Source organism: Lygodium microphyllum, chromosome 4 (assembly GCF_053477565.2).
Source record: "Lygodium microphyllum isolate KBCC chromosome 4, Lygodium_microphyllum_v1.1.10, whole genome shotgun sequence".
Taxonomy (NCBI): domain Eukaryota; kingdom Viridiplantae; phylum Streptophyta; class Polypodiopsida; order Schizaeales; family Lygodiaceae; genus Lygodium; species Lygodium microphyllum.
The window spans coordinates 76,767,955-76,786,708 of NC_141138.1; the positions used below are offsets into that span (position 1 = coordinate 76,767,955).

At 41.6% G+C, this 18,754-nt stretch overlaps 1 protein-coding gene across 2 annotated transcripts in view; it reads right to left on the reverse strand.

Moving 5' to 3' along the window:
- Positions 1-3,037: 3,037 nt before the first annotated feature.
- LOC148037197 (GRF1-interacting factor 2-like) overlaps positions 3,038-18,754 on the reverse strand; it is an 85,345-nt gene continuing 69,628 nt past the window's right edge. For both annotated transcript variants that reach the window (XM_087676122.1, XM_087676121.1), the window contains 2 exons: positions 3,927-4,011; positions 3,038-3,740 (listed from right to left, as the gene is read on the reverse strand). In XM_087676122.1, coding sequence (XP_087532248.1) covers positions 3,255-3,740; positions 3,927-4,011 — 571 coding nt within the window. In that variant the 3' untranslated portion in view covers positions 3,038-3,254. The remainder of the gene's footprint in view (positions 3,741-3,926; positions 4,012-18,754) is intronic.

Here is an 18,754-nt window from a genome sequence, read left to right on the forward strand (position 1 = left end):
AAGTTATGGTCCAATGTTTAGAAAAGCAAAAGTCTTGCAAATATGAGGGCAAACACTAGGCCTTCTAATTGGAAAAAAATGGCTACCAATCATAGGGGAATGAAATATATCCTCAAGAAGGCGATACAAAGTAGCATTGGATCACTTTGCCACTTTGTTCCTTCGATGCGCCAAGACTTCATTCAAGTCCTTGCTCTAATCAACTCACACTCCCTTGGCTTAAAATGGCTAATGATCTTTGCATAAAGGCTACAACAACAAGAGTTGCATGTTTAACATTAATCCCCTTCCTATTACCTATGAGGGCAAACACTAGGCCTTCTAATTGGAATATTTGTAATAATCCTTATGGAAAATTTGTAATCCTTTTTCAAAGACACAAGTTATGGTCCAATGTTTAGAAAAGCAAAAGTCTTGCAAATATGAGGGCAAACACTAGGCCTTCTAATTGGAAAAAATGGCTACCAATCATAGGGGAATGAAATATATCCTCAAGAAGGCGATACAAAGTAGCATCGGATCACTTTGCCACTTTGTTCCTTCGATGAGCCAAGACTTCATTCAAGTCCTTGCTCTAATCAACTCACACTCCCTTGGCTTAAAATGGCTAATGATCTTTGCATAAAGGCTACAACAACAAGAGTTGCATGTTTAACATTAATCCCCTTCCTATTACCTATGAGGGCAAACACTAGGCCTTCTAATTGGAATATTTGTAATAATCCTTATGGAAAATTTGTAATCCTTTTTCAAAGACACAAGTTATGGTCCAATGTTTAGAAAAGCAAAAGTCTTGCAAATATGAGGGCAAACACTAGGCCTTCTAATTGGAAAAAATGGCTACCAATCATAGGGGAATGAAATATATCCTCAAGAAGGCGATACAAAGTAGCATCGGATCACTTTGCCACTTTGTTCCTTCGATGAGCCAAGACTTCATTCAAGTCCTTGCTCTAATCAACTCACACTCCCTTGGCTTAAAATGGCTAATGATCTTTGCATAAAGGCTACAACAACAAGAGTTGCATGTTTAACATTAATCCCCTTCCTATTACCTATGAGGGCAAACACTAGGCCTTCTAATTGGAATATTTGTAATAATCCTTATGGAAAATTTGTAATCCTTTTTCAAAGACACAAGTTATGGTCCAATGTTTAGAAAAGCAAAAGTCTTGCAAATATGAGGGCAAACACTAGGCCTTCTAATTGGAAAAAATGGCTACCAATCATAGGGGAATGAAATATATCCTCAAGAAGGCGATACAAAGTAGCATCGGATCACTTTGCCACTTTGTTCCTTCAATGAGCCAAGACTTCATTCAAGTCCTTACTCTAATCAACTCACACTCCCTTGGCTTAAAATGGCTAATGATCTTTGCATAAAGGCTACAACAACAAGAGTTGCATGTTTAACATTAATCCCCTTCCTATTACCTATATCATGGATGCCACCATCTCCGCACAGAAATGAGGCAATCATGAGCCCACCTTCCGTCTCCTTGACAAATAAATGGGACCGCCTTGTAGGAGCCAAATGCCAATTCCAACCATATCTCCATTGTAGCAACCCTAGGGTTATCCCCACCTCTTAGAACTCCCTATGTGGTACCATACACACTTAATGAAGCACGAGACTTGGATGCTAATCCATAGAGCAACTTTCCTATCATGATAGTCTACAAGATAAGGTGCATGTGTTTATAACAAATCAAGCCTCCTTAGCGAGGATTATGTCAAGGGTTTCAAGTTGTTGCTAGTTAGCTCAAAGACAAGTGTGTGTAAACTACTACCAACCTTTATAAGTGCATTCTCACATGGTTGAGGTATGGCTAGTCACCAGTTGAGACAATATGCCTTATGATTGCTTCCTACAAGATTATGTTGTTGGTTGGCATCTATTTCCATCCCCTTTCTACCCCCCGCCCCCCGACACCAACCCAATAGAAATAAAATGTTGAATTTTGATCATCATCATAGACCTTGATGTACCACTCACCAACACTACCTCTTCTCCAAAATTAATCTACTACCACTACATCCTATCGGCCCACCCTCAATAATGTTATCCCTTGTGAGTCAATCATTTGAATGTGAATTCTAGCAATTTGAAGTCATGATTAGTATTTTGTTATCCACCAAATCAATAAAAATCACAAAAAATCAATATAATCACTAAGCTATGGTTACTCCTAATATTTCTTACCAAAAGGTAGTCAACACGGATAACAAGTGCCTCCCCTCCAAATATTCAATGAGAGTGGGCATTGCCCCTATGCGCACATCCTCGATGACCCTACTAAGGAGGACAAATGAGGCTCAAGTGGGCAATAGCCTAACCTTTCACAAATACACTATGTGAATATAAGTGCCCAACCATGTGATGCATCTAATACCCAGAGCCTCACAATTAGGAGTCCCAAGTTTAAATTGCTGGGCCATCATCTTTGGGACAAGGTCCAAACTCAAAGAAAACATACCATAAAAGCTTACTATCTTTTAGACAATTGCTACATTTGATGCACCACTTTGTGATGGAATAAATTATGCTTGATGAAGAATGCCCTAAAGAAATTGCCATATTTCTTACACTGAATGCAAGATAGGCTTCTATTTGCTCTGGAGACCAGAATTAAACTCATTGTGATTGCGTCTCAGTCTTGAAGCTTTCACAAACTTTTGAAAGAAAAGCCAACACCTTCAAACATTATTTTTTGTGCTCTATGTTAAAAACCAGAGCATGGCCCTTATCCACAACCATGCGAGATGTCTGTATATTGAAAGCTCACAACTAAGGAGAAACATTCCTTCGCTCTACATACCTTAACTGATATTTATGATCGTTGCCAATCAGAAGATCTTGATGAAATTACTTTTAGGAAGTATTTTCGTTCCTTCATTATGCTAAAGTAGAATCTAAGCTTCTTCATAATACACGACTTTGTTTGTTTGAGCTCACTCCACCCAACTAAACCCAGTGCACACAATCGAAAACCTTCCTACAAGAATGGTGAGCATCTAATTTCATTGCACTTGGTGCTTAAGTCAAAGTAGCTAGTAGTCTTTAGATAAAATCAGCCTGTTCCAAACTTTTTCCACAAGAAAAACCTTACCTGTAACATTTCACCTCTTTTAGCCCTCATCTTATGGCTGAACAAGGCAGTGGCCGAACAAACACACGAGACAAAAAACTTTGAGGTAGGCTGATGTGAAGAAATGCATGTGCATGCATAAGTGGGGACAACTTGATACTACATTTAGGTCCTGTTGTCCTCAGCCACCTTGAAATATGATGGTCCTGTCTCATCAGTAGCATGCCGTACTGCAGCTCCATTACCATTGCCACCACCTGGATGACCCCCAGCTTCAGAACCTAACATTATGTCTGGCCTACTGCCTAGGCGCATATCTGTACCCAAACCTCTATTGCCTTGCATGTTTTCACTTTTCCCACCCCGTGCCAAATCCATATAACTTCGTGAAGTCAGAGAATTGTTTGCTGTCATGCCAGATTCTGTAGGGTTCATCTGAAAGTTCACATTTCCCATTGCATTCATCCCATGCTGTCCATGCATTGCCTGCTGCTGAAGTTGCTGTTGGGCTTGATGTAAGGCTGAAACCTGCTGTGTAGTATATTGGACAGAACTCCTTCCGGCCATGAATTGTTGTTGTGCCATTTGCTGTTGTACTTGAGGATGAGCTGCATATGGTGCTCCTGATTGCAAACCTGGTGCTGCTCCTGACTGTACAGCATGCATAAAAGGAATGTCTTTCAGTGACTGGTGCCTACTCTATGCACCACATCAACTCTGAGTGCACTCAAGGACATTGATCCATCAATCTTAATCTGTGAACTTAACATCCTAGTTCCATCAATCTTAATCTAAGAACTTGACATCCTAGTTCTAAAGAACTTGTTTTAATAGAACCTGAGGATGCACAGTTGGTGGTTGAGGTTGTGCATCAGCCACAGCAGCCAGATACATGAGGTTTGCTTGCAACTTGGCCTGAAACCTGCATTTTGCACCATTCATGATAGAATCAAAGGTTACTCCAGCAAGGAAATGAGTAGCAAGAAAATAGTGCAAATTCAGCTCACTCTTTTACTAGAGACAAGAACACATCTTACAAACTTTTCAGACCCCTACAAATCTATGTATCTGGTGTCTTAAACAAGTCGTTTCTTACAGTGTATATATTTCAATCCTATCCTGTAAAACTGATGACGGGTGCGCGTGAGGATCAAGAGTTGTTGTGGAGCTCAGCTGAGAGTCACAGAAGTTCAAGGAGAGCGAGCGTGAGAGTGTGACAGCTGGAGAGAGTGAGAGCAGAGTGAAAATACGATGCGATATGAGTGTACCAACAAAATGTGTTGGTACACAAAGAATAAAATGTATTTATAGTTAGGGCACATAAGGGTGCATTCACATGTACAGCTAAATAATGTGCGTGTACTATACATGGAGGTTAAACCAGGCCTTTATCCCAACAACCTCCCACTTAAAGGTCCGAAGTGAACCTCTAACCAACTCCCACTAGTCGGATGCAATGCTCATGCTGAGCTTTGCTTAGAATTTTAGTGAGAACATCTGCAGGGTTGTCTTGTGTTTTGATCTTGGTCAATGTGATTTGACCATCTTCCAAAATCTGTCTGATGAAGTGATATAGCACATCTATATGCTTTGTGCGAGTGATACATGGCATTCTTAGCAAGATACACAGCATTCTGGCTATCACATCCCAAAATTGCAGTACCCATAGACATGCCAAGATCCTCTGCAAGTCTGCTCAACCATATAGCTTCCTTAGAAGCTTCAATAGCTGATATGTATTCAACTTCAGTGGTACTCAGTGCAGCAATGTTCTACAACTTGAAACACCAAGAAACAGCCCCACCAACAACTATAAAGACATACCCGCTGGTGGACCTACGAGTGTCCAAGTCACCTGCCATGTCTGCATCACAATGACTTTGCAAACTAAGTGCACCCTGCCCATAGCAAATACACTTTCTTTGTGTACCCTTGAGGTATCTAAGAATACACTTGACAGCCTCCCAATGTGTTTTGCCAAGATTTGACATAAACCTGCTAACAACTCCCATTGCATGAGCAATGTCTGGACGAGTAGCAACCATAGCATACATAAGAGAGCCACAAGCTGATGCATAAGGGACTCCCTTCATAGCATTTGCTTCCACGTCATCTTTTGGGCTGCTGGCTTTGCTAAAAGATTAAGGTGAGGAGGTAAGGGTACCCCAAAACGCTTAGCTTCAGCCATGTTAAATCTGTCCAATACCTTTCCAATGTACTTTTCTTGAGATAAAAACAGCAATTTCTGCATTCGAGCTCTACGAATCCTCATGCCCAAAATAGGCTCTACATTCCCCAAATCTTTTATAGAGAAGGCTGATTTCAGCTGATTTTTGAGAGCATCCAAGCTAGTATTTCTTTTCCCAACTAGCAACATATCATCCACATACAAAACAAGTATGATGGGGCTGCTATTTATATCCTTTTTCATGTACAAGTAATGATCTGCATGGCTGCGTGTAAACTCATGAGATAGCATAAGAGTGTCAAACTTTTTGTACCACTGCCGTGGTGCTTGCTTCAATCCATACAGGTTGCATTTTAGTTTACACACCGTTTGCTCTTTTCCAGGAACTACAAAGCCCTCTGGCTGTTTTATGTAGATTTCCTCATCAATGTCACCATGCAAGAAAATTGTTTTTACATCCATTTGATACAGCTCTAAGTCCAATACAGCAGTGAGAGCAAAAAGCACACGTAGAGTGGTCATCTTCACAAAAGGCAAGACGACCTCTTGGAAGTCAATCCCTTCCTTCTATGCATACCCTTTGGCAACCAGTATTGCCTTGTACTTGGGTTTCCCATCAACTGTCTTTACTTTGTACACCCATTTGTTTGGAAGTGGCTTCCTTCCCTTGGGCAATGACACAAGATCCCAAGTATCATTTGCATATAGAGATTTAATCTCTTCTTGCATAGCTAGCTCCCACTTATTGCTGAATTCACATAACTTTGCCTCTTTGTATGTAAGAGGCTCACCCTCATCTGTAAGTATCACATAATGCAAGGAGGGGTCAAACCTATGTGGTTGCCTTCTTACGCATGTAGACCTGCATACCCAATGATCAATATTTTCAAGAATTGGGTCTACATCTGAAAGCATATTATTTTCAGCATTTATTGGCTGTTGTAAACCATTTTCAGCATGCCGTTCATGCTATACAGCACCTTCGTTTTCATTACCAGCACCTGCGTTTTCATAATCAGCAAGCCTATCTTGATGTCCATGACCTCCTTGTGCTCCTATTTGCTGTGCATCATCATCTGGCTCAAAAAAAACCGGTTGATCATTAGTTTCAGCCTGTGGTACAGCACCATGAGGCTCATTTTCCACCATAAGGCTCGTTTTCTAAAGTAATAGGTGGCTGCAAACTCTGAAATTTGACATTTTTCCTATCTTCATTAGAGGCTAAAGTACCTCTCAGCAATTTTTCCTCATTAAACACAACATTACAACTGCAAATAATGTTGGAGTGCGCGGGTAGCGGAAGCGTGAAGATTTGTGGCAAAGGAAGTGAGCAGGTGAGTGAGAGTGAGAGTAAGAGTGACGAACTGATTTGGGTGTACCAACAATGTGTTGGTACACAAAGAATAAAATGTATTTATACTTGGGGCCCGTAAGGGTGCATTCACATGTACAACATAACAATACACGTGTAAAATACACGGAGGTGAATAAAGGACCTTTACATCCCAACAACCTTACACTTAAAGGTCCGGAGTGAACCTTTAACCAACTCCCACTAGTCGTATGCAATGCTCATGCTGAGCCTTGCCTAGACTTTTAGTGAGAACATCTGCAGGGTTGTCCTGTGTTTTGATCTTGGTCAATGTGATTAAACCATCTTCCAGAATCTGTCTGATAAAGTGATATCGCACATCAATATGCTTTGTGCGTGAATGATACATGGCATTCTTAGCCAGATACACAGCACTCTGGCTATCACATCCCAACACTGGAGTACTTATAGACATGCCGAGATCCTCCGCAAGTCTGCTCAACCATATAGCTTCCTTAGAAGCTTCAGTAGCTTATATGTATTCAGCTTCAGTAGTACTCAGTGCTACAATGTTCTGCAACCTGGAGCACCAAGAGACGGCCCCTCCAGCAACTGTAAAGACATACCCGCTAGTGGACCTGCGAGTGTCTAAGTCACCTGCCATGTCTCCATCACAATAACCCTGCAGATTAAGTGCACCCTGCCCATAGCAAATACACTTTCTTTGTGTACCCTTCAGATATCTAAGAATACACTTGACAGCCTCCCAATGTGGTTTGCCAGGGTTTGACATAAACCTGCTGACAACTCCCACTGCATGAGCAATGTCGGGATGAGTAGCCACCATAGCATATATAAGAGAGCCACAAGCTGATGCATAAGGGACTCCCTTCATAGCATTGGCTTCCATGTCATCTTTTGGGCTGTTGGCTTTACTAAGCTTAAGGTATGGAGGTAAGGGTACTCCGAGAGGCTTAGCTTCAGCCATGTTAAATCTGTCCAGTACCTTTTCAATGTACTTTTCTTGAGATAAGAACAGCAATTTCTGCGTTCTATCTCTACGAATCCTCATGCCCAATATATGCTCTGCCTTCCCCAAATCTTTCATGGAAAAAGCTGATTTCAGCTGATCTTTGAGGGCATCCAAGCTAGTCTTTCTCTTCCCAACTAGCAACATATCATCCACATATAAAACAAGTATAATAGGGCTGCCATCTGTATCCTTTTTCATATACAACAATGATCTGCATGGCTGCGTGTAAACCCATGAGAGAGCATAAAAGTGTCAAACTTTTTGTACCACTGCCGTGGTGCTTGTTTCAGCCCATATAAGCTGCGTTTTAGTTTACATACCAACTGCTCTTTTCCAAGAACTACAAAACCCTCGGGCTGTTTCATGTAGATCTCCTCATCAATGTCACCATGCAGAAAAGCTGTTTTCACATCCATTTGGTACAGCTCTAAATCCAATACAGTAGTGAGAGCAAAAAGTACTCGTAGTGTGGTCATCTTCACGACAGGTGAGAAGACCTCCTGGAAGTCAATCCCTTCCTTCTGTGCATACCCTTTGGCAACCAATCTTGCCTTGTACTTGGCTTTCCCATCAACTATCTTTACTTTGTAGCATCTCTCTTTTCCTCTTTCTTCTTTTTGTCTCCTGCATTCTTATTTCTCTCTTGTTCCTTCTTGTAATACCTGCAATCAGGCTTCTTGTGGCCCTTCCGACCACACTGATAGCATGTAACATCACTCTTTTCCTTTCCTTTGCTCTTGCTCCTGCTTCTCTATCCAGCATTTGCATTTTTCTTTTCAGCCCTGCCTCTAACATTATAAGCTGAGTTGCTGCCTTCTCCACTAGACTTACGTCTAATTTTTTCATTCAAGATCGAATCCCTCACACCATCATATGTGAGATTGGGGTTATTGCTGAGAGAAACAACCAAAGTCTCCCAAGAGTCAAGCAATGTCATGATCAAAAATATCGCCCTCAACTTATCATCAAAATCCAAACTTGCATCCTTGAGCTGATTTAAAATGCCAGTACATGCACTCAAGTGCTCAGCTGCAGGCTTGGACTCATCCAGCCGCATATTCACCAACTTGCGCATTAAATGCACCTGATAAACAGGTGTGGTGATCTCATAGGTAGTTTTCAACTTCTCCCATATTGCATGACCAGTGTCTAAACCCTTAATGTCTGTCAAAATGTCATCAGTGACACCCATCTTTATATAAGCCACAGCCCTTTTATTGACTTTGGCCCAATCCACCTCAGCCATTTGTGCGGGTTTATCCATTTGCAAAGCATCCTCACAATCCTTTAAGAACAGTATGCCCTGCATACGATCTTTCCAAAGATCAAAGCCCTGACCATCAAATCGCTTGATTTCCATCAAACTTTTAATGTCAGAACTGGAAGAAGTTGCACCCATTTTATCACAAGTGCAAGTGTAAATGCACTGAACTGCAAGAGCACAAGCTAAATCAGCAAATACACTGCTGTTCTTGCATAACCAGCAATAATCCTCTGTTGTTTTTACATAAACCAGCCACTACACAGGCAAATAATGCAGAAATTTATCAAATTCTGCACAAAATCCCAAATTTCCAGGTCCAAATGTGCGCAAATGTCAGCCAAACTGACTAAGCTGAGAAAAATTGCATCAATACATGAAAAGCCCCAATTTTCCTTGGTCCAATGCCAAGAAATTTTACTCAGATGAGCAAAATTCCAACAAATTTTGAAAAATCCCCAAATTAATTGAGGTCAATGCGCACAATGTCTGCAATTTCTGACACAGATGTCACTGTCAAGCATAAACAGCATCAAATCTGGGAAAAGCCCCAAATTTCCAGGTTCAAATTTGACCAAATCTGAGAACTGTGCTTGCGCGCGCGAACTCCCGTCAGTGGCAAAGAGGTTGCTTGCAATAAACCTTAGAAAAAATTTTAAAATTTTCTGGAAGAAAAAACGTGTCGAACTGCAGCCGTTGACCTGTGTTGCCTGCGGCAGCCTTGCGTGAGCTGTCGCCTGCTCAAAAACGTGACGAAAACAGCATCGCGTGACCTGTCCAGCCCGCGCCTGATGCTCGTGACCTGCGTTGACCTGTGCAGCCTGCGCCTGGCTGCTCGTGACCTGTTCGTGACCTATTCGACTGCCTGCCTGATCAAAAAACGACCTGTCCCTGCCTGCCAGGTCAAAAATGACCTGTCGCCTGTCTATCAGGCTGTCGCTTGCACAAAACGTGACCTGCAACACTGTCGTCTGACTGTCCAGCACATACACGTGCCTGGAAACTGTGACGACCTGACCTGTATGAGTGACGACTTACTGATTTCTCGCGAGCGAAGAGCTGGTGTGTCTCACACGGACTTCGAGGAGCGCGAGCACCTTAACCGAAGCTCTGATACCAGTTGTTGGAGTGCGCGGGTAGCGGAAGCGTGAAGATTTGTGGCAGAGGAAGTGAGCAGGTGAGTGAGAGTGAGAGTAAGAGTGACGAACTGATTTGGGTGTACCAACAATGTGTTGGTACACAAAGAATAAAATGTATTTATACTCAGGGCCCGTAAGGGTGCATTCACATATACAACATAACAATACATGTGTAAAATACACGGAGGTGAATAAAGGACCTTTACATCCCAACAAATAATTTTATTGAACTAAGGTAACCACACTCCGTAGCCAAATTCACCCTCATCACCATAGCCCATGAAAATGCCTTTGGTGGATTTTGGGTCAAGTTTGTTCCTCAGCTCATCCCTAACATGCACAAAAGCATCACAGCCAAATATGCGTAAATGGTCATATAAGGCCGGTTTGCCAAAACAAACCTCCTCAGGGATGCCATTATTTAAGGACCTGTTTGGAGAACGGTTGCAAATGTGAACTGCGGTTTTGAGTGCCTCTCCCCAAAATTCAGAAGGGAGATTAGCAATGAACAGTATGCACCGCACTCTTTCACATAAAGTCCTATTATATCTTTCAGCCACCCAATTTGAAAAAGGGCTATATGGGGTTGTAAGCTCCCTCTTAATACCATGCAAGTCACAAAAGGACTTGAATTCAATCGATGTGAACTCACCCCCATTATCAGTTCTCAAGCATTTCAGCAATCTACCTGTCTAAGTGGTCACAAAAGCATGAAAAGTTTTAAAAACAGCAAACACTTCACTTTTCTTTTTCAAGAGGTATACCCAAATCTTCTTGGAACAGTCACCAATAAAGGAGATAAAATATACAGCACCACCCTATGATTTCACCGGCATACTACATACATCAGAATGCACTAAGTCCCAGACATTGGACTTATGAGAGACACTAGAGTAAAATGAATTTTTTATTTTCTTTCCAAACTATCACTCATTACAAAAGTCAAGTTTAGAGCCTTTTCCATCAACCCTCTTCAGAGAGGCAAGGACATCAAGTCCTTTTTGGGTCATATGGCCTAATCAACTCCAAGTGGCTGCAAATTTCAGCAACTGCAAGAAACTTGCCATTCAAGGCTTTACAGTGCAAACAATACAAAGTGCCCTTCTTGGTTCCATTTACAATCAGCATGGAACCCTTTTTCACTTTCCACAAACCACCACCAAACAGTGTGATGTAGTCATGCAAGTCAAGCTGACCAATAGATAGTAAGCTCTTTTTAATGCATGGCACATATCTGACATCTTTTAACACAAGTTCTTGATCATTGTCTAAAAACAAGTGTACACTGCCAATCCCATCAATGCTGCAGGCATGGTTATTTCCAAGATACACCTTTCCATAGCTGCCTACAGTGAATATAGCAAAACACTCCAAGCAAAGAGTTACATGGAAAGGGGCACGAGAGTCTACAATCCAAGTCCGAGTGACACCATCATCAACTGACAAAAGTGCATCAATCACATCAGCCTTGGTAATCTGCATATCCTGCATGTGATATACAAGGGCATCATAATCAGCTGCACATAATATATCAACCTCTATATGTGAAAGCTCCTCTATGACCACACTAGAGGCCATATTTGCATTTTCTTTGCCTTTGGTTGCCTCAAATGCATCTAGCTTATCTTCCTTCTTTTTATCTCCTGCATTCTTCTTTCTCTCTTGTTCCTTTTTGTAATACCTGCAATCAGGTTTCTTGTGGCCCTTCCGACCACAATGATAGCAAGTAATGTCACTATTTTCCTTTCCTTTGCTCTTGCTCCTATTTCTCCGTCCTGCATTTGCATTTTTCTTTTCAGCCTTACTTCTTATATTATAAGCTGAGTTGCTGCCTTCTCCACTAGACATATGTCTACTTTCTTCATTCAAGATAGAAACCCTCAACCCATCATATGAGAGATTGGGGTTATTGCTGAGTGAAACCACCAAGGTCTTCCAAGAGTCAGGCAGTGTCATGATCAAAAAGATCGCCCTCAACATATCATCAAAGTCCAAATTTGCATCTTTGAGCTGATTTAGAATCCCTATAAATGCCCTCAAGTGCTCAGCTACAGGCTTTGACTCATCCAGTCACATATTCACCAACTTGCACATTAAATGCATCTGATTAACAGGTGTGGTGATCTCATAGGTAGTTTTCAGCTTCTCCCATATTGCATAACCTATATCTAAACCCTTAATGTCTGTCAAGATGTCATCAATGACACCCATCTTTATGTAAGCCACAACTTTTTTGCTTGCTCTAGCCCAATCTGCATCAAACATTAGTGCGGGTTTATCTTCCTGCAAAGCATCCTCACAATCCTTTAGGAACAAAATGCCTTGCATACGGTCTTTCCAAAGGTCAAAGCCATGACCATCAAACCGTTTGAATTCCATCAAACTCTTGATGTCTGAACTAGAAGAAGTTGCAACCATTTTATCACGAACACGAGTAAATGCACTAAACTACAGAAGCACAAGCTGAACCAATAAAATACACTATTGTTCTTTCTCAACCAAGAATAAATCTCTATTGTTTGTATATGAACCAGCCACCACACAGGCAAAAATGCAGAAATTTACCAAATTCTACACAAATCCCCAAAATTTCAAGTCCAAAATTGCATAAATGTCAACCAATCTAACCTAGCTGAGCAAAATTTTACCAATAGATGAAAAGCCCCAGATTTCTAGGATCCAATGTCAAGAAATTTTACTCAAAAGAGCAAAATTCTGACTAATTTGGTAAAATTCCCTAATTAATTGAGATCACCACACACAATGTTTGCAATTTCTGACTCAAAAATCACTGGCATGCATAAACAATGTCAAATCTGAGAGAAGCCCCAAATTTTCGGGCCAAATTTGCACAGATCCGTAACCTGTGCCTCTAGCACGTGAACTCCTGCCAAGCGTAAGTAGTAAATGAAAAGATTTGAAGGAAATTTTTGATTTTAAGGAAAAACCTGACATGGGAGGTCCATTGACCCATCAGGCGGATCGTATGGCCTGTCTGTCGGCGACCCGGCCGTCACTATCTGTTGACACGTGCAACTGCTGCTTGGTCCCCCCCACGTGCACCTACTGCCTCGTCACGCATAGCCCGTCAGCTGTGCACTGCGTCAGTGCCCCGCTGGACCCGTGGACCCCAACGACTGGGTCCTAGTTGCGAGCAATCCGTCTGTCCTGCTGGTCGTTAGCCAGTCTCTGCCTGTGGCATGTCGATGGTCCCCAGTGAACGTGCCCCGCAGGCTGCCTGTTTGTCGCCTAGGCTATTCACCTACGACTGTAAGTTGCACATCTCCTGTCAGTTGTCAGCCGGCTGCGCGTTGGTCTCGGAAAATGCGCAGAACCTTGGCTCTAATACCAGTTGTTGTGGAGCTCAGCTAAGAGTGACAGAAGTTCGAGAAGAGTGAGCATGAGAGTGTGACGGCTAGAGAGAGTGAGAGCAAAGTGAAAGTACGATGCGATATGAGTGTACCAACAAAATGTGTTGGTACACAAAGAATAAAATGTATTTATAGTTAGGGCACATAAGGGTGAATTCACATGTACAGCTAAATAATGTGTGTGTACTATATACGAAGGTTAAACCGGACCTTTATTCCAACATCAAGACAGAGTGCAAATGAGATATGCACAGTGAAAGAGGGAGTGAGAGTAGAGTAGAGTGAAGAAGAGAGTGAAGGCACGGCACTCAATATGTGGACACAATCACAAGAACCACTTTAGGTTTTTTGATAATATAAATAAAGTACAAGTGTAAGAGTGTGTGCGCACCCAAATACAGTAAAAGGCACGGTGAACCTTTATTCCCAACAACCTCCCACCTAAAGGCAATGTGCCTGAAGGTAGAGGAAAAAATTAGCTAAGTCTTTTGTATGTAACAAAGCTGAAATACACATATACTATCCAAACCCCATCATATGGCGGCAATAAGCAAACCCCTCTACTGGAAGACACTTTGTGAGAAGGCCTACGGGGTTATTAGTTGCATGTACCTTGACAAGCTCAATGCTCTTGCTATCAAATATATCCCTGATAAAATGATACTTCATCTGTATGCACTTTGTCTTTGCATGAAAGATAGGATTCCATACTAGCATGATAGCACTCTAAGCTAATGCAACACACTTTTGCAGCCTGGATATCCAAGAGACTTCTCCCCCTGTGAACATGAACACATATCTTGAAGTAGACTTCTTGCAGCAAGGATGACTAGTATAGTCTGCATCTGTGAAGCCAATAATAGATGACTTCTACTTCCCAAAGCAGATACACAAATCCTTTGTACCCTTAAGGTATCTCATGATACCCTTCACTACTCAATGTTTTTTGCCAGGATATGCCATGTACTTGCTAACCACTCCCACCACAAATGCAATGTCAGGACGTGTAGCAACCATAGCATACATCAAGCTATCAACAGCTCAAGCATAACAAATCTTGGCCATCTCAACCTTTCCATCATCACATGTAGGATTGTCATCTACACTAAGTTTCACATATGGAGACAACGGTACACCAATGGCTTCCCCTCCCTCCCCTCCATATTAAAACGCTACAAAACCTTAGTAACACACTCCTGCTGTGAGACAGATAGAGAAAACCCTTCGATCTATCCCTAAGTGTACACATGCTAAGAATATGATTGGCCTCACCAAGGTCCTTTATATCAAAGCTACTATATAGGCTTTGTTTCAAGAAGTCCAAAGCATGAACATCCTTGCCTGCAATCAATATGTCATCCACATACAAAACCAAGAGAAAAAGACTGCCATCTGTTGCCTTCTTGATGTATAAACAGTTATCAACTTAAGATCTATGGAATCCCTGAGATTGCATAAATGTATCAAATTTATGATACCATTCTCATGGCGCCTATTTCAACCCATACAAACTCTTGTTGAGTTTAAATACAATGTGCTCTTTCCCCTGTGCCACAACGCCCTCAGGCTGCTGCATATAGATCTCCTCATGCAGATCACCGTGTAAGAAAGTTGTTTTTAAATCCATTTGTATGAGTTCTATATCTTCAAATGCAACCAAGCCCAAAATGGTTGGCATAGTCATTTTGACTACAGGAGAAAAAATTTCATAAAAATCAATTTCATGTTCTTGCTTGTACCCTTCAGCAAAACTGTGAGAGTGCACTGCGGAAAAGGGAATACGAACACGGAGGGAGAGAGAGAGAGAAAGCAGAAAATAAGGAAGAGAAATCTGCACTGACTGAAATGAATGCTGAATATAAACGGGAAGGCGGAAGGAGTTTGTTGCGTTCTTCCTTGCAAATGTGCACAAAAGCCCTATAGCCAAACACTCTCAATTGAGCATACGAAGGTGGCTTACCCGACCAAGCTTCTTGAGAGACTATCCTCCCCTCCCAAAAAAAAACCTATTTGGTTAACAATTAATCAAGTGTACAATTGTCATAATAGTCTTTACCTAAAATCCATGAGATGAAGCAGTATGTTACAGCATGGTACAGACCCTATCTTGAATGATCCTGTTCATACGCTCTGCAACACCATTTTGGGGTGGATTGTAAGGGGCGGTGAGCTCCCTTTTAATCCCTTTGTTATCACAGAAGTCCTAAAAGGCTTTGGACACATATTCCCCACCATTGTTAGAGCAAAGACACTTTAATGTTTAGCTGGTCTCATTTTCAACAAGTGCCATGAATTTTTTAAATTTATCCAAGGCCTTGTCTTTACAACGGATTGAATAAGCCCATACTTTGCGAGTGGCATCATCAACAAAAGTAATGAAATACTTAATTTTTCCCTAGAGACAACCCTAGCATCTGACATACATCTAAAGGTATCAACTCTAAGGGTAAAGACTTTAGAGAAAGAGATTTTTTATGTGACGTTTGAGCATACTTACTATAAATACAATGATCACACTATTCAAAATCAACATACCTCAAAGATAGCAAATAACCCAAACAAGAAAGCACTTTCCTTTTAGTTTGACTCATGTGTTCCAACCGGCTATGCCACAAAGAAACACTTGGCTACTCGGTTATGGCAACTACATGGTCAGGCATGCTAGATACATGCAAAGGATACAAAGTATCACGTTTAGAGTCCCTAGCAACAATGTGAGAACCCTTAGAAATTTTCCATTTGCTATCTCCAAAGGTGGTGTAATAGCCTTCGTCATCTAGTTGCCCTCTGCCTATCAAGCTCTTCTTGAGCTGAGGTACATGCCTCACATTATGCAAAACAAACATGGAGCCATGCTGAAATTCCCATTTCACACTGTCAATACCTGCAATTTTACATGCATAGTTATCTCCCAAGTGGACAACACCACGTGCACCACCATTGTAGTCAGAAAACCACTCATGATGTGTTGTAACATAAAAAGACACACCTGAATCAAGTATCCAAGTATGCATGTCATCCTCAAAATCTGCAATCAATCCATGTGTACTCAAAGAAGAAGCAAGAAGTACATTACCATCACTGTCATTCTCATGAGTGACTACACTTACCTCCTCTATCTTCACACTACTCTTCTTTGCAAGCTAGCTGTCCTTTTTCTCAACCTTGTTGTTTTCAGTGTTTTTGTTTTTGCTTTCTCTTTCTTCAATTGAAAACAGTCCCATTTGTAGTGCCCTTTATTGCCACAATGATGACACTCCACATCTGCCCCTAGTGTGCAATACATTAGAAGACTTGTTTGCTGAATTATTTTGCTTGTTGAGTTCCTCCATCAGCAAAAAACTCTCCAAATCAGAATATAACATCTGAGCATTTGAGTTACTCAAAGCTGTCTTAAAAGTATCCCAACTTTCAAGCAAAGTGCATAGCAAGAAAGTAGCCTTGAACTCATCATCAATGTGAAAATCCAAAGCAATCAGCTAACTGAAAAATGAGTTGAACTTGTTCAAATGTACAGACATGGTTGTACCTTCCTTCATGCGAAGGTCCATCAACTTTTTCAGCCAATAAACCTTGTTGATTGCACTTTTCTGAGCATACAATTCTTCAAATCTTTGCCACGTTGCATATGCTGAATTCAGCTTCTCAATGCTAAAGAGTAAATTGTCTAACATTGAGAATCTATGGTAGAGCGTGCAAGCTCATCCAAACCATCCCACTCTTCTTGCTCTATACCTACAAGACTTATTCCCTTCACTTTGGTGGGCTTCACCTATTTAATCTGCCCCAAGACATTGTAGCATTGTTTTTGCCATATTGCAAACTTGTATGCACCCTCAAGCTTCTTGATGTGCTCAAAAGTCAACAAATGCAAGCCCAAATGTCACACAAATGACCACGTACACTATAAGTACTAACCAGCATGGAAAATCAAGAAAATACAGAAATTTCAAATCTGCAAATTTCCAAAATTAGAGAATCTCTGCTACTGCACTCCACAATCAATTACAACCAGATTTAAAGGCCAATGCACCAATTACATGTGAATTCTCAAAATTCTGCTGCAATTTTTGCTCCAAATGCCATTTTTGGGCACAAATTTGACCATTTCGGTCATAAGCTCCAAATTTTCAAAGGCAAATCCGCCCAAATTGCATCAACACATGTACCCAAGTGCATATACCAAGCAATTCCTGCACAAATTGATGAAATCCTGCAAAAGCCCCAATTTTCTCGAGTCTGGTGTGCACAAATTTCAGTGAAATTGAAAAAATTTCACTAAAATGTGATGAAAAGCCCCAAATTTTTCCAGGTAAATTGCATTAAATTTGCAATTTCTGAGTCAGATTGTCTTGTTCTGCATCAAAATCCCCAAATTCGAGAAGAGCCCCAATTTTTTGGGTCAAGATTGCACACTGTGCATGGGCACACGCAAATGGCGGTCAGTGGGAGAACAAAAATTACAGGAAATAATAAAAAAAGATTGTGAGAATGTTTGTCGCATGCTGCCTACCTAGTTGCAACCCGTTGCCTGCTCGCTTGAAGTGTATACCACCTGCATTGGCTTGCCCCATCACCTGCGACCAAACCTGCTGTGTGTTTCCTGCTGGTCCTGCATTGACCTGGCCCCGTTGCCTGCAACCTGATTTGCTGTGTGTTGCCCCCTAGTCCTGCTCTGCCTGTCGCCCGCTTGCTGGCCTGTCGACTGCTCCACCAGCTGTCTGTTGGCTGGCATGTGGCGCCTGTAGCAACTAACCAACCATCAAGCTACCTCTTGCCTGCTCTGATACTAGTTTGATGACAAGTGCGTGCGAGGATTAAGACAGACTGCAGATGAGATATGCACAATGAAAGAGGGAGTGAGAGCAGAGTAGAGTGAAGAAGAGAGTGAAGGCATGACACTCAGTGTGTCGGTACAATCACAAGTACCATTTTAGATTTTTTGATAATATATATAAAGTACAAGGGCGTGTGCACACTGGAACACCGTAAAAGGCACGGTGAGCATTTATTCCCAACAAAAACTTCTCTAGATGCTCAAGGACAGGTCCCTAGCCTGCAGTGGACCAGTCCTTGAACAAAGCCACTAACTAGATCATTGTGTTCAGAGCAGCAGGATAAATGCCGTTGCTCTCAATGTAGTCACATGCCTAGAAACCAAGCAACAAGCAGGTACTATGGATAATGCACAAAGAGCTAGAAGAATCAAACTTCCAAGGCTCAAACTACAAGCACAACCAAGATGGTCTCCAACATTGGTATAAATGAAGGTAGACTAACACTGCAACACTGGACTACTTGATTGGAACCACTATTAGGTAACATGATGCCAATTGTGCCCACTTGTAAGGCTGTACAGCC